At 40.0% G+C, this 23,494-nt stretch overlaps 1 protein-coding gene across 20 annotated transcripts in view; it reads left to right on the top strand.

Moving 5' to 3' along the window:
* Nucleotides 1-23,494, top strand: part of DNM3 (dynamin 3) — a 169,214-nt gene that overhangs the window by 105,970 nt on the left and 39,750 nt on the right. For all 20 annotated transcript variants that reach the window (XR_015273928.1, XR_015273929.1, XM_086842342.1 and 17 more), the window contains one exon: nucleotides 8,101-8,212. Coding sequence is in view for 18 of the 20 variants with exons in the window: in XM_086842342.1 (XP_086698468.1) it covers nucleotides 8,101-8,212 (112 nt within the window). In the remaining 2 variants the exon portion in view is untranslated. The remainder of the gene's footprint in view (nucleotides 1-8,100; nucleotides 8,213-23,494) is intronic.

The following is a 23,494-nucleotide window of genomic DNA, read 5'->3' as shown; positions in this document are numbered from 1 at the left end:
TTTAGAAGAAGAATTTTAATAAGCTTGTTCTCTTTTTCATTCCCAGCCCCTCACTGCATAGGTATTTGCTCCAGCCATATGTTTCTGATACTGTACATTTCAATAGTTTCCTGGATTATGCACTGCATTTTTTCCATTTATGAAAACCTTTCCAGCTCTGAAATATAGTTACCAGGAAAGTACTCATTTCACTGCATAGAAGGAAAAACCATCTTGAGTTAGCTGAGACTTGGGGATAGATGGAGAAGGGAACTAACAGTATCTGTCATTTTGATTTAGTGCAGAAGTCAACAATTCTGTGACAGGAATCAAATGTGACTTGGTAATGTAGAGTAAATGGAGACTGTGACGATTGATTTCACAGTGAAGATAAATTCTCATGAAATGAACATAATTGTGTGTTTATGAAAAGGCTGTGTTGTGAAATAATTTAATTATTTTCATGTTACTTTCTAATTAAATCTTAAAAAAACACACCAAAAAAAAAAAAAAAAGAAAAAAAAAAGAGGTGAGGGTGGGAAAAGGAAAACTGCTTGAAATAGTTCCAGTATTACCTAAAGAACAGGGAGATTAGGTTTGTTTTTCTGCAAAGTAAGTAATACATCTCAAGTTTTTGAGTGAGCCATCTACTTAATTTATAGACACTATGGAAGAGCTTTGCAATGGACCCCTCTAGTCTCCTTACCTTAGGGGTATTTGATATTACAACAAAATAAATTCAATAATTCTGTGATTCCTGGATCGTTTTTGGCTGTGTCTACACGAGCCTGCCATAAGTAACTCAAGTTGAGCTGTGGGTTCAAGCAGTGAGTATCCAAACCTAAAGCTGACAAGTGAGAGCTATTTTGTGTTAACCATCTTCTCCACAGGAAACTCGTGGCAAGTCTTAAGTTTTTTTTTAGACTGGAAAAAGAGATCAACCATATTGAATATTTTAAAAGAATTATGCTATAGGAAAAGGCAGAATATTTGCAGGACTGCTGTAGAGCTTACTGTGAAGTTGTGTAGATGTAGGCACTGATTGACTTTCTAGGAAGAACAAAGAATGAAGAGAGGGTTTTGTCAGCTTCTCAGCTCCCATGCAGTAGATTAACCTGTCATATTCTCATTGCTGGGTAGGTAAGACTCTTGTTCAGAGCTCAAGAACAAAGAAAACAAATTCTGTCCACCCCAGAAAGTTCCTTACAGGATTTCATTCCAAATACTGGATTTATTCTCTATTTCTTGTAAAAAATTTTCACTTATTGGTGCTTTTTCTGTTACCCAAGTACTGTAACCTGGGACAAGAACTGTAAATGTGTCTCCCTAAAGGATCTGTGCAAGTCCCACCTCTCCATGTCCCCTGATCAGTTCTCATCATCTCACCCTGATGATCCACGTGGTACCATTTTAACAGATTGTCTGATGTTCTAAAATAATCTCTTGCCTTTGCAGTAGTGTAATTACACTTTTTTCCTGATTTACAGCTCAATTAATTGTTGTATTAATGTATTACAATTCCATTTATATAATAATTCCCTTTTAATTAAAGAAATGATGTTGGGTATAAAAAAAACCTGAGAAAAAGCTTTTTTCCACCTCTTCTCCAGCTCTGGAGAGATGAATTCTCTTTTATAGGAGCAGGGATTCTACTGGGAGCAGGTTTTGGGGGTTATCAGTGGTAGTAGGGTGAAGTGTTTGTTAAATTGGTGAATTTTCAAGCCTTCCCTACCAATATTGGGAGTAGCAACCAGAGGGTGAGGAAGGGTTACCTGGTGGGGAGTCCCTGATCAGGAGCCTTTCTGTGCTCCTCTTCACACTCATTCCTTTCCTCAGAGCCAAAGGAGCAGAGCCAGTGTGTGAAATTCTGCCTTCCTCGCAGAAGATGCCACCAGTTCTTGTCTTTTACTGTTCTGCCCAACCAAGACCCAGATGAAAGCAGTAACGGTGCTGCTTTCCTCACCTCTGTGGTTCTGTGTGATAGAGGGGTGTGAGGAGCAAGTGCAAAGCACAAAATTGTTCTTCTCCTTTCACAGGAGTGGCTTCCTGAGAGCAGAATGCCCCTCTATAATCTGGGACAGAATCTGCCAGCCCTGCTCCAGAGCTGCCTGCCTGTAAAAACAGCTCTTTAATCTGACACACAGATGAATGTCCAGAGGAGAGCAAGCAAAAGGCCATTCTGAGGGCACACAATAGGACTGAAAATAGAACTGCCAGATGAGGAATGGTAGCTACTGACTCCTGAGTACACTCTGTCTGTCAGGAATCAGATTGCACAGGGAGCTGTGCTGGCTGCTAGCACCCAGGAAATCACACCGAGCCAAAGGTATCGCTGCGTGTTTTGGTGAGATGTTGGTTTTGTGTTGCTCTAGAAGAGGATGGAGCACCAGTTGTTTCTGGGAGTTAAAATGAGCTTTAAATAGTGAATTTCTGGCCATGGGCAGCAACTGGTTAACTGCTGTCCATATATAAGGGAAATTGGGCAAGAGCCAAAATAAAGGGAACTAGTGAAAGGAGACCGGGTCAGAGGAGGTGTTGGATACTCGCCAGGCTAAAGGAGAAAGCCTAAAATGAGATGTATGTTTAGTTACTGTTTTTGAATTACTCAGAAAGCTAAGCCCCAGGAAGAGCTGGACTGTAAGCTATTCAGAGCCCTCTCTGTTCAAAATGGAAGAGAGAGAATCTGTTTAATTAAAAAGCCCTACAAATTTAATCCAGAAGAAAAGCTGCTAACATTTCTAAACAAACTCCTAAAATGCTGGGGAGGACAATATTTAAGAACAGGAAAAATATACAAACCCAAGGAATGGCTAGCCTTTATTGCCAGCTGCTTTCCCTTAAAAAAAAAAAATTAAAAAAGGGTTGTTTTTTTTCTGGAATATATTCTTTTTTGTCATTATTGACAAATATTTTTTGCATGACAAGAGAGAGAGAATATGGTGCAGGTATTGACAGCTGGGGGCAGCTTTTGTGTCTCTGTGTGGCCCCGAGGCAGATTCCAAACCAGGCTTCATCCCTCCCCGCCAAAGGCATCAAACCTTCTCCTCCAGGGACTTATGGAATATTTTAGTGGCAGTCACTGTTACTACTGTGGATTTTGGCCTGGGTGGTGTTAGTTTTGGCTGCATTTCTCTTCTGGGTTACATACAGAACTCGAGATACTTCATTGCCAAAGCTGGCCTATATACTGAGCAGCATATCTTCTGTTCATTTGCACCTTAAACTTGTGGGGGTTTCTGTGTGTTTTGGGTGTGTGTGCTTGAAAAGATCCATATGCTTTTGGGAGAGCACTCACATGACATAGGTGGCAAAATCCCCAAGTGTTATTATTTCATGGCATTGTCTCCTTGGCTTTTCTAGATATTAAGAAAGAAAGAATCTTCAGAGCCATGTGTAATTAATTTTAATTAGCATTCACATTGGAGTGATCTGAAATGGATAGAAAATGTTAGTCATTGCTGTTAACTCAGAGCAGATGGCCATTTTTGTTTCTTCAAAATATATGATTTGCAGAGCTTCTGGTAGAGATTTCTTATTTAGAATAAAAAAAGAAAAAAGTGCACATGCTCAACCAGCCATTGTGCAATTACAGGTGTCCAAAATCTCAAATTTAGTCATAAGAGTAAATTTGAATAAGCAGAGTGTGCACAGTGGAGCTGCAGGTTAAATAGACAGAGAACATCCAATATCATCCAAGGCTACCTTTCCCAATAGCTGGAGTGTCTGGATTCTGTTATTTTCTCCCCTTTTCATTTTAGGTGACTATTCATTAAACCCAGATTCTGTATGTTTCCAATTTCAATCAAGTAACAAATACCTAAGAATTGAATCTTTTGTGTTTTTCATGGAATAAATGGGATCAATTTGCATTTAGCTCTAGATTTCTAACCATCAGTTCTGCTTCCATCCTAATAGAGACGAGATGTTTACAAAAAAATCCCTTTGGAATCCCTTTTAAAGAAGATATTTCTTTTATCTTTCAGTTTGTGAGTAGCTTCACTTGTGTCAGTGGGACTGCTGAAGCTAAATACAGGTTTGTGTTCTTCAAAGGATTAAAGTAGTTTCTAGGCCCAATTCTAAAAAATAACACTAGTGTTCTTGCTGTGTAATGGTTGTTCTATCTCCTCCCACACTGGCAAGAATAAATTAATTTTTAATTATTCTTGGTTTGTATTTTCTCTCTATAAAAAGGAATTTTATGCATCTCCAGTACAACTTTGTCTACTGAAATCCAGCTCAGCCTAAGAGCTCTGTGTGCACATGGTTATGTGTGAGGATACATTAATGTATATGCACATGTTAACTGGGTTTGTAATGGGCCTGCAGTGGTTGCCCTTCAAAAATTTTTAGGTTTGTTGGAGATAAATATTTAACCTTATCTTAGTATTAAGAAATTGCAAGAGATGCAGTCCATGCTGATGTGCAGCAGTGATGTGTGCTCAGAGCACGTCCTGATGGAGGGAAACCCAGTGATGCTGCAATGTTCTTTCTGTGTTATTCACTCCCTGCTCCTGGACTGCAGAAATTTGGTTTATAGGCAGAGAAGCCTTCCCTGCCAGCCCAGGCTTTAGGGTGGGTGGAAGGGAAATCTCAGTAACTCACAGCTGGGTCAGTCTTCAAACTTACCTGGCATTTCTCACTTTCCTCTTGGGCACTTCCAAATACCTTAATCCAGTCCTGTTTGGATTCTTTTGTGATGGGAGGAGTTCAAGAAACACCTGTGGGCATTTCTTTATTAGGCCCTGAAATACACAGGGGAAAGGAATCAGGAAAACAAGGTAAAAATAGAGTGAAGAAGTTGTAGGGTGTGCAAAGTCACAGCTGGGTGGCTGCTGGACTTTGAGGTGATGGGTCTGGCTTAGAGAAGGCAGGTCCTGAGTGTGGAATCTTTCCAGAACTGCAAAATTATGCTTTTAGTCCAATTGTCTGTTCATCCTCACGAGCAATTATGTTGTATTTTTAGTGGAATGCAATTCCAAGTTGAGGTTTATTTATCTAGAGTATAATAAAATCTGCAGATAACAAATGGTAGCCTTTTGTATTTTTTTACTCTGAGAAATAAAAAGGCAGCATTATCACAGTAATATGTTGATTTCCAGTAGTGCCACTATGGTTATATTTTCATTATGTAATATTATATTAATATTCAGTATTATGTGTAATACTGAATTACAGTGATGGGACTCCAGGAGGAAGTGGAGTAGGTAGATGTGGTAGATGAAGTTTTCTCATTTATGTGTTCACATGTAAGAAATGGTGAATGTTCAAGGGAAATAACTACTTGCAAATGGCAGTTTCCATTTTCTGTATCTCTTATTTCTGCAGCCCCTTAGATTTACAGATGCCTGAATATCCACAAGATTGGTATTATTGAGAGTTCATCTCTCCTGGTATCCTTTATTCTGTCAAAGTCCTTGATGTCTTGACTTCTCATTTAGCTGCTAGAGAGATGACAGTGAGAACATCACAGTATTCCAGATGGAGAATGCAGGTGAGGCTGGAGTAGTAACTGTTTCTGTGCTGATGTCTTCAGCAATTTTAAGAAGTGGAAGAGAGAAGAAAACAGAAAATCTGAATTGTTTTCAAGAACATTTTTACAGCTTTCCATGAGACGCCAGTGGATTCCTAATGAGTAAAACATGTTAATATGTTTTTGTAAGATTCCACTGGTAACAGAAAAAGGACACACTCTTTTCAGAAGTTACTGAAAGAAGTTATTTTAGTTTGGTTTTTTTTCCCTTTGAAAAGTTTCTATGCTTGTCTGCCTTTCTAGGAGAAAGACAGGCAGCCTAGCAGCAAAGAAAGCAGCTGGGGAGACAAGCATCCCCTTACCTGCCCTTCTGGAACATTCCTGGGAGCACTCAGGGCGTGCATCCTTCAGCTCCTCACACGTGCTGCAGTGACCAAAGAGCTCTCAGATCCTACAGGGAGGAGAAAGAAGGGTCTGGGAGATCTGGAGACATCAGCTGGCCCATGAGGTGTCCCCAGCCTCAGGAGAAGTCCTGACACAGAGACAGGATGCAGGAGTGTCAGCTCCCACGTGTTCTTGGCTGGAACCCCTGCTCACACAGCCACAAAATGCCAAAAAGTGTAATATATAACATGACAGGCCTGAAAAAATGTTTTCACAAGCTGGTGTCATGTTGTTTTGCTCTTGCAGATAAGTGTTTTTGGAACTTCCCTATCACTATGTTTTACAGCCTTTATTTGCTCTATTGTTATTTTTAGTCATCTTTGCTGAGAATACCCTTTTACCATTTCAGCTTCCTATTTCTTCAAAGTTATATCTGCTTCGTTATCTTATCCAAAAAAGCTTATCTTAGTAAAAGTTTCTCTTAACAATAAATTAAAGCATTTTTTTCTCTGGCAATTTCATTATGCTTCTCTCTTTTTTATCTTTTATCTTTTCTTTTTTTTTAATTTACTTCTTTGTTTTGCTCAGTAAATGTTGACTTGGAGTTCCACAATATCACAAACTGAATAAAATTCAGGTGTTTTCTCAGTTTAAGGTAACAGATTCTGATAAGGTCATCTACTATATGCCTTAAGACAGGGTTAGTACTTCTGGAGTCAGGGAAGAAAAAGGATTAATTTTAAATTTCTCAATCAAGAAAAGAATCCACTGAGCTTTCAGTTGTTCATCCTGTCAGTGGCTGTGGCTGAACTGTGGGGAAATGCCCTGGTGGCACCTCCACTCTGGGTTTTTAAAGGGAGTAGTGCAAACCTGGTGTGCTCAGATTTAGCCTTTGAATTTGGTGAGAATTGAGTCACCAATGTAAGGAAATAAATCTGAGTATGTCCTTTATTCTTTGTTACGAGCCTGCTAAAAAATCCCTCATTTTGCTCTCTTCAGAGTGGGCGTGCTCTGGTTGTTGTACTGTGGTTTCATAGGTGATAATTTAATGATTTGGTGTCATGGCTGCTTCATTCTCAGGTTTAATTACACTTCTTTTACCTTTTTTTCACCTGTTTCCTGAGACTGCCCCTGCAAAGCCTGGCTGTGAGCTGCCTGGTCACATTGTTGGTTAGGAGAGAATCACTTCTGGGAGTGGGAATTACATCAAGTCACTTGTGTTCCAGCACTGTGGCAGTGAAATCCCACCATTCCCAGAATGCTAAAGAAATTTATCTAGGCAGTGACAATAATAGCTTTATTTCTTTATTCCATAGTGAATTCAGGTTTTTTTCCCCCCCTTGTCATTGAGAGTGAAGCAATCTCCATCAACCCCTCTCCTCCACAGCTTGCTAAGGGAAGAAAACAGTCTAGTTAGGATGGAAGATTGATCCTTGTGCAACTGTTAAAATCTAGCAAAATGTGGTTTCCTAACGCTTCTCAGCTAAGCTTGTGGTCTTTCCTAAAAAGATTGTTGGCTGACAAATTTACAGTGATCTGGTCTGTGTATAGAATTGGGATTCAGAAAGTAATGGCTAAACTGTCAGGGGAAAATCTGTTCTGTTCATTGAAGAATTTACAAGTATCACCTTCCTACAGATGTATTTTTCCTCTTTTCCCTTTTTTTTCCCCCTGTATTTATCTCATTATGTGAACTACCTGCAAGAGGTTTTATTTAAACATGTCCCAGTTTTCTTACTACAATGAGAGACATCAGTGGTTTGTTTTTTTTGTTTAAAAACATTTTGATTATCATTGCTCTTTTTTCCTCTTTTACTGATGATGTCTAAAAACTAAAAAAGGTATAAAATGGACTGGAAGGACTTAACATAGGAAGAAGTTGCATCAGTGATGATTTTGGTGTTTATTGGTTATAGCAGCAGTCTATCACAAGCTGTGATGTTACATTGGCATGTCTTATGTGTTTGTCCTCATATCACAACACCCTTTTTTCCCCTAAAAGTTCTCTGTTTTAGCAAAAGCAGGAAAATCAATTTTAAGTAGTTTCACGATGCTTTTAGCTGATTATTATTTCCAGAGCTGTGCTGGAGCATTCTAAGATATTTTTAAGTACTCCATGTAATTATTAAACAAGCACCTGTCCCATAAAGTCTGTTGTCCAAATGCCAAGTAATTTCTGATCTCAAAGGATTTTTAATTGAAAATGCTGTGTGCATGATAGAGAGTAGTAAAATGCTAGTTTTAAAATGTGGTGCTCTTTGTTCTAGGAATGTTTACAAGGATTACCGTTTCCTTGAGCTAGCCTGTGACTCCCAAGAGGAGGTGGATAGCTGGAAGGCATCCCTGCTACGAGCCGGTGTCTATCCTGATAAATCCTCAGTAAGTTAAAAACTCACTGGTTTGCCAGTAGCTGCTCTGTTTGAATCAAAAAAACCCAACTGCATCATCTGGAGAAACACAGTGTCTGCAGATATCTCAAGAAGGAGCAGCCTTTTCATTGTACGAGTCTGTGGTAATTCCAAAATATTCATAATGAAATATTTTAAGACCAATTTGTGCGTCAAACCTCAACGTAAAAAAAAAACCCCAAAAACCCAACCAACCACAAACCAAACCTTCCAACATGTTTCTCATTGGATCTGTGTAGTAAAAGCATTGAGCAATTTGGGGTTTCCTGAGCCTCATTGTTTCTGTTAATGTTTTCTAAGGTAAAGATGTGCTTTGAAGAGTTTATTCTGTATTACAGAGCTGACAGAAGCATTCCAGGCAATCGTGTATATTTATTTTACTTATTCACTGCATCATTTTTTGGGTATGAAACACATGCTAAATCTTTCCAAAGGCATTTTTACTCAGCTAATCATCATGTGGAGCAAATGGAACAGGATACAATAAAAAAGCCTCTATTAATTTACTAGAAATGACAGAAAGTTGGGAAACAGAATGCATCCAGCTATTATTTACTATTTTTTGGATCTAGATATCTTGATATTTTACTTCAAGTGAAGGTTTGAGGAGATGTATCCAAAGAGAAGGCTGACTAGCAGAAATACCTGGCATTTGAAACTTTGAAAGTTTGAAACATTTGAACTTTGAAAGTTTCTGTAATGCACAGCTCACCTTTCTGCAGGGAGTGCTGGATGCCTTCGGTGGAAAATCTGCTCTGAGAAACGAAGCTTTGATTGAATATTTGATGAATTTGCTCTTCTCCCTGATTGTTTTCCATGGGAAGGTCAGGTTCCTCGAGTCCAGGGTCTTGTGCTGTCTTCTCTCTTCATCTTTTTCTGCCTTTATGGTTGTGATGCCCGTGTGGCTCCCGGTGCAGTTCTGTCTGCATCTCCTCCAGGAGATTCATGCAAACAGGCTTCAGCTTCTTCTCTTCATACAAAGTTTCAAGACCACCATAAAAAGATAAAGAAGAAATTCTTGTTCTGCTGGATTTTCCAGTTATTACAGAAAAAACCAGTGATGATGGTAATGATGGTAATGATGCAGATTTTTTTAGAGAATAGTGTAAATATGCATTTAGCAGGAAACCTACCAGGTATCTGAGACTTTAAAAAGTAAAACAGTGTTGGTGACTTTTCACTCACCTTGTAGCCTGTTCCAGTAGATCCTAAGAATATCAAAAGCCACTTAACAAGGATTTGTTATGAGGGGTTACTTAATTAATTGCTTGGACCAATATACTGCATTGCTTTGGTTTTTTCTTGCTTAGATTTTAATGATGATTTCACAAAAGCCTGATGCTGCCTCTGGTTTAATTTTGTATTCTGTGATGGTTTTATCTTATTGGTGTATCTGGTACTTTATCCTTAAACAAGACAGACTGGTTGGATTTCTGAACTTCTCTTCTGTCCTCCTGTCTCTCCCTTCCCCCTAAAAATACTTGGTATTCAAAATATGTTTACAAAGAATTCTTGGTTTTGTTTAAAGTTGGTCTGTCAAAGGAGTCTTAGATGCAAGATGAGAGACTTCCTTGAAAGAAATAGAAGAGAGTGAAAATACAGTTCTCCTTTGAGCAGGAGTTATCTTTACATTATAAAAAGAGTAAATATTATTGTTCCAAATGCCTGTAGTCTGAAATTCGCCCAGTAGTTTTGTAAGCTGTTCAGGAAAGATGCTCCATGCTACTCTAGGCCTCCAAAACTTTATTCCTAAAGGACCAGAGGTTCAGATGTGGACTGTGAGTTTGCTGTTCAGAGTTTTGAATTCTGCTAAGCAAAATCTCCAAGGCCTTAGAAGGTACCTTAGAAGACCCAGTGGATTCTAGATAAAAATGAAAGCATTTAATGAAAACCCTGTGCATGCTCCTCCTTTTCACACCTTCCTCTGACAATATAAAATAACTTTAGAGACACCCCCCATTCTTCTGTTCTCCTTCAAAGATTCAGAGACCATGTTTTTAAGTAGGAGGGACTGCCAGGAAATGGCAGCAACTTGGGTTTACTTTGGTGCTTCCCCCCAACTTTGTGATCCCAGCCTTAAAAAGGCAAAGAGGTTCCTTAGCCCCTTCCCAGACCAAACTTCTCACTCTCTGTTACCTGTGAGGCACAGCTGGGAACTCTGAGCATCCAAGACTTTGGCACCAGCAGTTGAATTGCTGTTTAGAAATGAAAACTAAAGGAAAAGTAGGAATCTGGCAGTGATTAAAGAGATGTGTTCTGAATTCTCACCAAGGACAAATTCTCAATGAAGAATATTCATTTTTCTGTTGATTTTTTTTTTTTTAGTAGTGCTACATACAATTGTTTGATTACAGTGGTACTTGTTGCCACTAACATGGAGTCTCTGCTGCTCATTTAATTCTGTAAGCTAAAATCCAAGGTTTTAGTTTTATAACCTTTCTTTTTGCCTAAGCAAATCTCATTAATATTTTAAAGGCCATAAATGACCCCCTTCCTTCATTTCCTTGCTTCATTTTGCTTGTCTTCCCTGGCCCTCTGCCCATGGGGATGCACAGAGTGAATGTTCCCATATTCACTGTCCCATGAATTTCCTCTGATCCAAATTCTTTGCACTTTTCCAAGTCACCTCCTTCTCGCAATCCATTTGCCTTTGTCAGGCCGTGGGCTGTGACAGCCACCCAGATAGCAATGAATCAGTGTTTTGATTTTTCCAACCCATATGCAAGTCAGCTTGCTTGATATAAATCATCCTGTGGCCAATTCACTTTGAAACGGGATATCCATTTACCAGCTGACTTTACTGCTGCCTTTCTGGACCCATGCATCCAAAACTCTGCTTTTTTTGTTCAAAAATGACTACAACGTTGTGACTAACCTTCCCAGACTTGATTTCTCAACTGGTGTAGGCTGGTGTTTATTTTGGCTGGCTTCCCACTGTATTTTATACACTCTTGATGCCAGCTCATGGCAAAACTCACAATTAAACCAAAATAATAGCCCAGATGTTTGTCGTAACTTGCTCTGCACATTTTACCTTGTTAGCACCGCCCATTCCTTCTCCCCCCTCCCAAGGCCATCTCCTCTGATTAATCTAAAAATTCAGCATTTGCTTTTTAAAATGCTTTGAATCTTGAAACTTTCCATTGGCTGGCAAGTTGCAGGGAATAGTTGTTGTGGAAGGCTCAGAGATGTTTAGGGGGTTGCTTTGTGTTCTGAAGTTCAGTGTTACCAGCACTGAAAATCCCTCTGGCTGCCCTCCCATCCCTAGATCACTTCAGGCCTCGTTTTCTTCTCCCTTTTATTTGTATCCACCGATTTCCCAGGAGCTGCTCCTGATTTCCACCGAAGGAAGCGAAAGCGGGATCAGAATGTTTGTGTAGTGAGGAAAACAGCTCTGCTGAACATTTCAGTGCTTTGTGAATGCCCTGTGTTCCCCTGGAAGCTGTTTGACTACAGGATTCAGTGAATGTTCCCTGAGTCAGTTCCTCATTTGCTTTGAGCCATTTCCAGAACTGTTCAAGCTAGGCTGAATGCATGTAAAATAAATGTAACTAATATTTCTTTTTTTCCTCCTCTTTTCTTTCGTGCTGCATCCTGCAAAGGGGAGCAACAAAGTAAGTTTGTCCTTTTACAAAATCCTTTTGTATCCTGTCTGAAGGACTTTGTAATGAAAATTAGTTTGTCTTTCAGTTCTCACAGCTATTGCCTTCACGCTCTTAACAGCAAAATGTGATTAAAAATGTGGGTGCACAAGTGTCTTCAAGAAAAACTGTTACTGGCTCTTTGTTTTAATTTTGGGGAAAGAGTGTTAAGTGTTGCTGAGCTGTTTTTAAGGAGGTTCAGCAAGAATGATACTATAAAAGTATTGGGCCCAAAGATTATGAAGGTATAGTAATAAAGACCTTCTGAGAAAAGGTTACTACAGTCTGATGAAACTCATTACAGCTGGGTTTTTTGACCATACATCAAAGCTTGCATTAATGGGCAGTTATAAAAACCCAGCACTAAAGTCTTAAATAACAGATTTGCTGGCGTTGTTGGCTAAGCTGAACTAGATCAGTGTACTGGCTTTGAAGGTGCCTTAAAATGGATGGAGGAGGGTGGGGTCAACATTTGACTTGGCTTCTAGACCCTTGATGTGTTCCAGCTGGACAGCAGCAGAAGGGTGTGGGGTGTGGAGAGGGAGAACTGAAATATGCGTGGTAGGGGTGGTTTTTTTTTGAAAGTAAGCAGCACATAAAAAGACAGTTTTGCTGATGTTGATGTGATAAACGAATAATCATGCAGTTCCCAGGGTTAGTGCTTTTTAATGCCGTTTTTACTGAGCTTAAGAATGGAAATCGCACATCTCACGCTTTGGAATAAGATGCAGAGAGAGTTTGTCATAACTCAGAAAGGAGTTAGACAGCTTTTGTGACTTTTTTCCTCACCTCCTTCCTGTTTTGGTATATTTAACCTGAGGAAGATGAATCTGCTGCATCAAAAAGATGCTTCATGGCAAACATTGAAAGTAGCCTTAGAATATTGTCTGTAGCATCTCTTAGTGAGCTGGAAGCTTTCTGGGGTATTTGGGATAGACCCAGGTGGGTTTTAAAGGTTTTGAAGATTGGGGATTTTTGTCTGTTTCTAATTTTTGTGGTTTTTAACCAGTTTTTGACCACTCCTGTCTCCAAAGGGGCTGGGCTCAGAAGCACCAAAGATATTCTGTTTTGTTGGCCTGCCTGAGAAAAGGTGCTCTTAGTGTTGGGTGAGGAGGGGTTAAGAGAATTGGTGTATTGATGGCATGGAGAGAGGGGCTTTACAGAGGAGGTGGTGTGAAATGTAAATGTTAACTGTGTACACTAAAATGTCAAGGTAGTGTTTATAATGTTTCTTTACGGCACGCTGGCTTAAGGCTTTGCTGCTGCAGTGGATGCTGCTCTGATCTCAGAGACTGTGGATGCTCTGTTAAGGGAAATGGGGATAGGTGGGACACCACTGAGCTCTTGGGGCTGGCACAAAGTGAGTCTGGATGTCAGGAGCTGCATGGACCAGCTCTGTTCTCCAGAGCTGAGCTGTGGGGCACCCCAGGGAGGTCAGCACCAGACAGATTTCAGCGGGATACCCATGAGCTGGGAGAGGAGAAGCCTGTGAGATGTGAGGATCTGAGAGTTCTTAACTCTTCCTTCACTCTGAGCCAAGGGCAGCTCTTGCTGTAGGTTCAGAAACATTCTCCATCTGGCCTGGGTTGCCAGCCAGAAGATAACTCCAAAAGAAATCTCCAGGAAACCATCCTGATCTTTCTCTTTGACCCAGTTCCTTGTAAGGATCTTACATTTAGGCCTTCCCCCTTCTCCTTCACACAGATCATTGCTGTGGGAGTCTGGAGATCCTGTTATCCCAGTTGGACAGATAGAACCAGCCTGCAGCTGCCTGCAGAGGCTCAAACCCCACAGTACTGAGATTTCTCTACCTAGTGGAGTGGGAAAATGACACGGGTAAACCTGAGAGGTAACCAGAGAGTTCCTGAGAAGAGGTCAGGGAGGAGATAGGAATGGCAGATTGAGATTCATGACAATGTCTTAAAACTTCTAATGCAACTTTATGCTGAAAAGCTTCATAATCCTTCCTTACTGTCCTGGCAGAGCTTTCCTGGGTTGCTACAAGAGCTGTAACCCTCCTCCTGTGCTGCCCAGTGTGCTGCTCATCCACTGGATCCTGTCCTATGCTCACATGTCAAGATCCTGTACTCACCCATCCCTTCAGACTGTGGCTGCTTTTATACCTCTGCCTTTAGCTTTGCACTCTTGGACTTCCAAAAGTAAAAATAAACATTGGAGTAATGAGTCTGTAAGAAAAAGGGGGAGGAAGGGAAGTGAAGAGGGTTTATAATCGTCAGCGGTCTGCTAACCATTTTTATTTTTACTTTTTATTGTTGCACAATCATTACTGTAAGTGAGATTTCTCACATGGTTAAAGATAAATATATCTTGAGAAGCTTTGTTGGATAAAATCTGTAAAAGGGTCGTGTAGAATGAGGTAATGGAGACCTACCTCATTCAGCAAGCACATGTTGGCAAACTGCATTTTGTTAATATTAACACTGAGCTCCACAGCCTCGTGTGGGGAATGAGTGCAGAATTGTCCAGTTGTGCAGAGTCTGACTGTCTTAACCCACCACTGTGGATTTGCTGCTTACCCTGTGCATCTTTCCATTAAGAAAAAAACAAATCCTCTTGAAACAGCCCTCCAGACACTGCTGTTTGAAACAATATCAAAAACTAAAGCATTCCCCCCGAGTCCATCTCCATGGTCTTCTAACATGGTTAGGTGAAAAGAGTAGATAGATGCTGGGTCCTTAGGAAATTTTGTTTATGAATCCCTGGGCACTCAAGCAATAAAACAGCAGCAACAGAAAAATCTCAAAACCTTAAAGTGCCACTTTAAAATTTTAAAAGTCACCTTTCTTTTGTCACCATTAAGCCCTGAGTTAGCCAATAATTTCTACTTGATTCAAAGTACCAAACACTTAAATGCTGAGCTCAGACTTGAGAAACTTAAACTTGGATAACCAAAATCTCTTTAAATTACTTTTTACAGATAGTGACTACAAATTCTTTGCCTTCTAATTATTTTGCATTCTGTGCTTGCTGATACCTTTTAGAGAATGTGTAGAACTGAAGTCTATAATCTCCATATTCACATCTCAGTTGAGTTGTGATAATGCTGCACATGCAAACAGTCACTGAATACAAAACCAGTGTAATTGAGTTTGAATTTTCTCTTAGGAAAAGCAGAATCCCCCTGAAAAGAGAAGGAAAATACTCTTGCTGTCAGCTCAGTTTGCCTGTTGGTCCTTCAAATACTTTTTGGTGACATATTAATGGCTTAAATTAAAGACTTTTTTTTCTCTCCTGATTTTTTTCTTTTAATTTTAATTTTATTTAAAGGGGAGTTAGTTTTACTAAACCCAAATTCCAGATCAGCTACTTCATTAAGGAGTCCAGATGTCTTCCTGTCTCTTGAGACAGTCCTGGAAAATGGGAACACAGTGAAGTCAGGGTCCTCATTCTCCCTGTGTATATGACAACAGTGCTCCCCGTTGATGTGTTTCGTGCTTGGCTCTTCCATGGAAATGCAGGTGCAGTGCCAGAAGCAGGAGGTGTCTCACACTGGAATAAAGCTCTGGTGCTTTCTTTTCAAGTCTGGCCATGTTTCTGAAGGGGTTTCAGTTCCCTTCCAGACATAACTCTGTTCCTGGCTGTGATGATGCTCTGCAAGTGCCCCAGCCAGAGTCAGGCTGGAGGTGAGTGTCTGCTCTGGGACTGCTCAAGTCCCTGCTCAGGATAAGTCCCTAAAGAAGAAAAAATTAAAGACTTTTTTGGCTTTGTTGAAAAGCAAACTGCTGATATGTCAGAGGGCAAAACAGTGTAGTCAGAAGTATAACTCTGCATTTTTACTGAGTTCACTTTTTTAAAACCAGTATATTTTAAAAAAGGAAGGCATTGAATTCTAGGAAAAGAAGAATTCATTTCAGTTATGACTAAAGGTGGCTTCAAGCCAACTAGGTTTAAAAATAACTTTTAAATGAAGTGTTAATTTATTTTTTTTTTTCAAGTGGAAAAATGCCATAATTTTATAGACAGAGTTTCAGTCATTGCTTCGAACAGATGAGTTGGATTTTACAAGGAAGTCCCGGTGTAAAAGAGCAGCCCGAGGGGGTGAGAGTGCATGCGCACACACGCTGGGTCAAAAGCACTCCAAAAACCAGGGAGGAAAGGAAATGGCAGGCTGTTCTCCAGTCCTTTTCTCACTGCCTCGCTGCTCCAAGGATGTAAAAAACATGTTTCAGATGAAAGCTATCTTCTGCTTCTCCTAAATATTTACTACTTCAAACAAAAACTAGATGAAATCTTGTTCCCCAAATGTTCCCGAAGAAACAGAGCAGCCCTGGCTGATATTCCTGTGAGAATAAAATAACTCCTGTCCCCAGAGAGTTAAAAATGTCCAGTGGTGCAGAGATTCACAGGATTGCATCAGTTGCAGTGAGTGTAACAAGATGCAGGCTGATGCTCTGAATGATTCCAAACCCAATCTCAGCAAAGCTGCTGCTCGAGGTCGGGGGTTCAGTGGCTGTCACAGGGTTTTATGTTCCTGCTCTTAACTGGGGCTGCTGACATTAAGCAAACTCCAGGAAATTTAGAAATGAGCAAACATTTTTTTATTTCTGTTATGTATTCACGGTGGGCTCTTTACTGTGCTTTTGGCAAGGCATCTGCATACTGAAAATATTTTTAAATTCTTCATTTTTTATGGGGCAGCTAGTTTTTGCACCACTTCCACTCTGATGAGGGATTTTGATGAAGCTCTGCAGAAAGGTGAAAGCTCTCTGGCTGTGAAGTTTCAGGTCTTGGAGCATGAATGTTAGCCCCACTGTGATCATTCAGTGAGGTTTGCCCTGGGGAATGCAGTGAGAGTGGCCAAACTCTTTGGGTGCTTTCCCAGACCTGGTCAATGAGCACTGAAAGTTGGCTGGAGGAGAGGAAGGTGCTGCTGGGCTGTGCTGCACCAATCTCAGCCACAAAGGTCCTTTGGAGCCCAGGCTGACACCTGCAGCTGGAGTCCCTGGGGCTCCAGCTCTTGGAATAATTGTATTATTTCAATTATTATAAAGGAGCAGGTTGCTCCTTTAGCATATGGGATCACCCCTAAGGGGGAACACACGACTATCACAAGGTTTTGGGATAATCCTAAAATACCCACCTTGTCTTCCAAGTCAGTAATTGCACAAAAGCTGGATAGTAATTAGGAGTAAATAAAAATGTGAAACTTTTCTTTTTTTTTTTTTTTTACTGCCAAAAATGTCACCAGGCTCACTCTTCCATAGCATGTACAGTGTAACAGGAAATGTCATCATTGGACAGGAGGGTGGAGGGCAGCTGGTGAACAGCCAGATACTCCTTTTTTTTCTCTTCTAGAAGGGAAAACAAGATGATGAGGAGAAACTGAATGTTTCTCTGACTAAATGAAGATACACAATGCCTACTCTGACATACAGATCATCCTGGATTTCTTTAACCTTCTCTACCTACAGGTTTATCATTACTTTCCATGTGCAGACTCAGAATCAAGGCCCATATTATGGGTGTACAAATCCTCCATCCTGCATCTGCACTCTTCAGTTACAAACTCTCCTTCCATGATGTGCTCTGATCTCTGGGCACTCCTCAGCTCCTGATTCCCAGCTCCACTGTGGCCTTTGACTGATGTCATCCCTGTTCTTCTCTGTTTGGTGTGTGACCCTTGATAACTCAAGTGTTCCAGTTTTGGAGAATGGTGATTTCACTTGGAAGAGCTCTCTGTGGACATGTTGAGGTGTCTGATCAATGCAGTTTTTTGGTGACTTTTATACCTTTGTTCCTGAAGCCCCCATTCCTGCAGCAGAGAAACAAGTGATCTCGCTCTGTTTCCTTTATATTCTTCTCTTTGAAACTCAACCTCAGCAATTCCTCTTCTTTAGAAAAAAAGTTATTTATAATTAAAAGAAAATTTAATTAATTTAATTAATTTAATTTAAAAGAAAAAAGTTATTTATAATTAAAAGAAAGAATTATGTACCATTGCATGTGCTGCTGAATTCAGATAACACATCACATCTTTGAGGTGGGTATAAGCTCATTGGTGGGTGGGTACAAAATTACCTAGAGCTGTAACACACAGTGTTATCAGACCCTTTAGCAGCAGATATTCAAACTTTCTGGTTGCATTTGCTGCACAATATTATTTTGATCTGTTCAACAATTGGGGTGTCTAAACTGGGTGGCAGCAAACCTAAGGGCATTTATGGAAATCAAATAAAGAAATTAACGTGAAGCATGGAAGATAAAGTCCACGAGAAAAATTAATCTTGTGCAATGTAATTTCGTGTTCAGTTGTACTTTGGTTTAATACTGTTTCATTTTCAGATCTAGATATTCTTCCAGTAGAAGCAGGAACCTTCTTGTAGTGAACAGAAGCCTTTGCAGTCACAGGCCAGCTGTCCCTAGCTGTGTTTTGCTGGCACTGTGTACAAATATGTAGTTGTTCATGACCACAGTCTGGAAACAACTGCTGTACCATATTCTAAATTATAGTTATTAAAGGTTATCTGGCTGATTCAGACAGCAAATTCTCAGAAGTGGTGTGAGTGAGATTGTGCTTAGGTCTCCTAAGGACTGGCCTTAGCTCTGCTTAGCTTAGCTTTTATCCGCTTTTGCAGCTGCATACAGGGCAGGCATCCTCCAAGAGCTCAGCTTCTCTTTCAGATCACCTGTGCCCCAAGATGTGGCTGCAAACGCTCGAGAGATGTATTCATGTCAGCTCTGTGCACCAAGGAGCTCTGTGGGCAGAGTTCCTTGCTGTTCCTCACATGAGGGCTTTGACATGGGTGATGGGCTCTCTCATGAGAGCAAAATGCAGCATTGTCTGCAGTCCTTAACACCACCTGTGTTACCTTTGGTGTGGTGAAAATCAAGGCTCTTGCTTTAGGAAACTTCATCTTCAGTTGTCTTTATAGTTTGAAGATATCAGCTCCCTCTTTGTTACACCCTGCTCTGCAGAAAATACCTCTCAGTGTGGTGGGAGAATGGCTGTGCTCAGAAATGGTTTCATTTCAGCCAGGCTGGGTCATGGCCAGGCTGGAAGATGGGCTTGGAGAAGTCAATGGCATCACTTCCAGAGAGAGAGAACTTCACCTGTTGTGAGTGGTGTGTTGTCCTCGGCATTACATGACTTAGGGGTCTGTTTGGGTTTTTCCAGTGCTTTTTGCAGTCTGATTGGTGTTCTGCTAAAATAAAGCTGTCCTTTCATAGAACCAATCCTGTCCTTGTCTCACTGGGGCTGTGATTTCTGCCCCATGTCCCATTTCTTTTATTAAACTCCCTTTTCTTTGTACAGTTTCTTTTGTAAGGCCCAGCATGATGCCTTTCCAGCGGCTGGATTTAATATTGGCAATAGATACTACTTGTCTAGAAGTTGCAGTTGCAGACCAAGATCCCATTTTACAAACTGAGAGTAAGAACAGTCCAAGAATGGCATGAGAGAATCAATGAATTATTGCAGGACAGTGTTGTTTGTTAAAGGTTTGTCACTAGCACTAGAGTGCTTCTAGAAAAAGGATTTTGGGGCACACTACCTGTTTGGCATTGTTCTGCCTAGCAAAGGACAGTTGTTCTTTAAAAATACCTCACTCCAACATCTTTTAAATATGCAGGAATTTCTTTCTGCCTGTCTTTTAAATATAAAGGGGATTAATCCTCCTGTTCTTGATAGTAAATATTTTAAAATCATAGAAAATTCGGGGAGTTAGAAAGAAAGTTAGGCTTGGCAAGCCCTGGGAGAAGTGTTAAAAGTAGGCCCTGGGAAATGTTAGGCCTTGTGCTTGCTAAGATCATGTGAAACTGCACCTGTGTAGTCAGTATATGATAAATGATACAATTGTTAGATGTGATTAGATATAATTATTGTTTAAAGAATCATGAGAAACTATGTTAGGGGTTTGAGGGGGATCATGAGAAATCCATGCTTGGGTAAAATCAATGTATACAATAGAACAATGTAAGTTTAATAATTAATATGTAAGTAATATAACAATAGTGTAAAAACATGTTCAACTCAAAATGAAGTGGGGTCAGATTTGGGTCTGTGTACCCCTGACACCCAGAGCTCTTTAATAAAGCACCTTCATACAATCATTCATGATTATGTGTTCCTGAATGTTAATATTCTGATTATTTCCCAGATTCTCTTCAATTCTTCTCTGAAATCTGACACTTATTGATTCAAGTGTCCATCCTTACATGGTAGAAGCACCTCAGCTTAGAGTAAGACTGAAAATAGCTCAAAAATGTGTTGGGTCAGTTGTTCAAGTGATAAAAAATCAGTAATCCATGTGAAGTATCCTAGATGTAGGCATGCATATGAAGTTCTCCCTCCTTTTGTGTACCCAAGACTGAGTGTGTGTGTGTATTTTCCAAGACCCTGGTTAATGTCTTTGTTCAGGCACACTGGATGAGCTTCCTTTAGTGTATATAACCATCAACATTTTCCCATCAAAATTCTGGTCTTTTCTGATGGGTTTCTACTGGGGAACTGCATTTTTAAGAGTCTGTATTTAGAATAATCAATGATTATTCCTTCCAAGTCTGGATCTCTTTGCTGTAAACTGCTTCACTCCCTCTTTATTGTCAGTGGGTCCCTGGGAGTGCTAGGTTCTCAGGTCTTTGAGAAGTAAAGCAAGGGAACTCAAATATCCAGTGGAGTACTTAAATACACATCTTTTCTCTAGTGAGGCTCTCAGTGTGACCTGTCCCTCTCTCATGCATTGCTGAGGTTTTCTTTCAGGCAAAATCATCTTGTCTCTTCTCCTTTTAATTGAATCTTCCATTTGGGATGTTGGAATGGTTTACTTGACCTAAAAGATGCTCCCTTTTTAAAGGAGTTAAATAATATATTTAATAGATTAATAATTTAATATATTTAATTTTTATATATTTAAAATTTATATACATTAAAATATTTAATATATTTAATATAATAATAATAAATAATCTTATTTGCAGCTGCTTATTCTTCTTCATTACTGACCTTTAGAATGAAGTTTTGTAGCTTTTTATAAAACATGGATCATCATATGGACAAGAACATTAAGCTATAGTCACAAATACCTGAAATATTGTTACAGATGCCCCATTCCTTCCAAATTCAACCCCAACTGGCAATGGAAAATTACACTTCAGATAATGGTGGTGCTTTTGTTGCTGAGCATTTAGGTAAAAACACTGCTCTGCTATGGTAACTTCTCAACCCCTTGGGAATAACTTTCAACATTCTCCTTTTTTCTTGATGATTTTCTGGCTATATGCTGGAAAAATTCTGGAGTCTGCTATGGCTCTACAGGAGCTGAGAATAAACTAAAATATGTTTTATTCAGTATGTAAAGGTATAAGTTTGGCAAGGGGAGGTTTCCAGTGCAAAGTAAAATGTCCACATTCACACTTAGATTAAAACCTCATCAGAGAGTGAGATAAAATTGCTAAGTTGCTCCCAGGTTCCCACTCAGTCCTCTTGGATATCTGCAAAAACGAAGTGGTTTTGGTACAGAACACGATCTCTGCTTGACACAGAATGTTTCTGTTAATATTCCTACCTGGAATTTCCCAGTCAGTCATCACAGTGTAAAGATCTGGTCATTTATTGGGAAACCACTGTGATTTCTCATATTTTTACAAATTTACTGAATTTAAAGTCTTTTGCTGGCAGGTATGCTTAAAAACACATTACATACTTCAAAAACATGCTAATTAAAACAAACAAACAAACAAAAAAAAAAAAAGATAAAAGGAAGAAAATAAAAGGAATAAACCTCTCCATAGCCAAAGAAATTCTACATTGCAAAGTACATCCATCCCTTCTTTGGCCAGAGGACTGTTCTTTGCACAGCCTGCTGTGTCTGATAAGATGCTCCACAGAGAGATGCAGTGACCTTTCCACTCCTTGTCTTTGGATGTGGTATGGCAGGATATTTGTATGTAACATTTCATTTTAAACCCACAGAATGCATTGAAATCCAGGCATTTATTTATCTTGAGAGTGCACCTGCATGTAGTCAACAGAGGAGCTGTAACAAAAGGCATTTTTTTCCCACTTTCTCCCAGTTTGCATTAGACATATCACACAAGAGCTGGAATATGAGACAGATTTAGCAAGCAGCCACAGCAGTTCTTACTGGTTTTTGGGTTTCCCAAAAGGATCAGTGCTCAGTAGGTTGTTCTTCTGCCAAAGCCTTTATCATGTGGACTGAATATTGTAACAGAACAGACAGCACCATCTTCATGTGTTTTTAGACATGTTATTTACTGGGGTTTCCCTGAAGAAAGCTCGAGGATTCTTTCCTTATGAGTCACTAACGAAGTGATTGTTTTTATATAAACTTTCCTTCAGCTGGTTAGAGTTGGAACACAGTGTCTTGCGCTCTTTCTTGGGTCTGACTTTCCTCTTAATTTCTTTTAATAGTTGTTCCTGCAGCCAGCAGAATGGTTTGAACCTCCTGGCTTTCCCTCACACACTCTCTGAGTTCCAGTCTTGAAAATCACTCTTCTGGCCAGCGGACGTGCTGGTGGCGATCACTGCGTGTGTGGAATTCCACTTCTCAGCTTTCTACCTTGTGCTGCTTTTTCAACTCTGCACCTTCCTTGTGGTTTTAAGGGAGAACGTGCTGTTGACATTACCCAAACTGGAGTTTAAATTTCATGTGCTGAAATGAAAACAAAATTGTAAAGAACGTTGATAGTTGACTTCAGCGGCATTAAGGTTAAAAGTGCTGTGTTTCCATAATGGAAATCACTAGAGCTGGAGAGACACATCCCTTCCCTTGCAAATGCCTGAATCCTTTCCCACCCTCTCTCAGTGGCTGCAGCAGTGGTGCAGAGTCACTTTTAATTACCTCCCTCCACAGCTTTTGAGTTCAAGCCCAACTGATGGCGCCAGGGACCGAACCACAAGGAGATCTCCGGGCAAGTCGTGCCTGTGTCAGCCGCCTCACCAGGCAGATGCTGTGCAGCCCACTGCGCTTCCTTGTGAGGTTTTTTTTATTACATTTTACATTTCTGAGCCTGAGACAGGAGCTATGTTAAATCTACTAACTCAGTCATGTGCCCATAGGTGTGAAACTCTCGGCTGTGCTTACCCCTGACTTCACCTCAGATATTTCCACTCTGTGTGTACATGTGTGTGATCACATGAGTGTCTGACTCCTCAGGTAACATACTCTGGATTTACACATCTGTTAAGATGCAGGGCATTATTTTAACCCAAGAAGTATGCAGAATTGGACGAGTCTTTTTTATAACCCAAGATAGGATTTCTTTATTTTTACAGGAACTGGAATGGTTTGGCTGGAATGAAAATGTTCATTCCACTGCATCATTAGCTACAGGCAATCTTCAGTTGAAGCCTAGCCCATTTTTCATGCTAAAGCTCTAGTAGTTGGATCTTTAATCAACATGTAGGATGAATTTCTGGGGCTGAGAGAGTTTGTCTGTATGCCTGTAATTTAAGATGTATTCTTTTTTGTTTTTTTCTTATGAAAGGTAGTCAGAAAATAAATTATATTTTAAGGAGTTCACCTCTCTGTCACCCCTTTCTACCATTCCCCTTCTGATGAACACCCCAAAACTTTGCATGAGATGGATATGGAGTTTTAGCTGGAGTAGCAGATCCTCAAGTGTATCATTTG

The sequence above is a fragment of the Cyanistes caeruleus genome, chromosome 9 (genome assembly GCF_971803275.1).
Source record: "Cyanistes caeruleus chromosome 9, bCyaCae1.hap1.1, whole genome shotgun sequence".
NCBI classification, from domain to species: Eukaryota; Metazoa; Chordata; class Aves; order Passeriformes; family Paridae; genus Cyanistes; species Cyanistes caeruleus.
The sequence above is the reverse complement of the archived record's forward strand: the minus strand, read 5'-3'. Positions and strand labels throughout refer to the sequence as shown.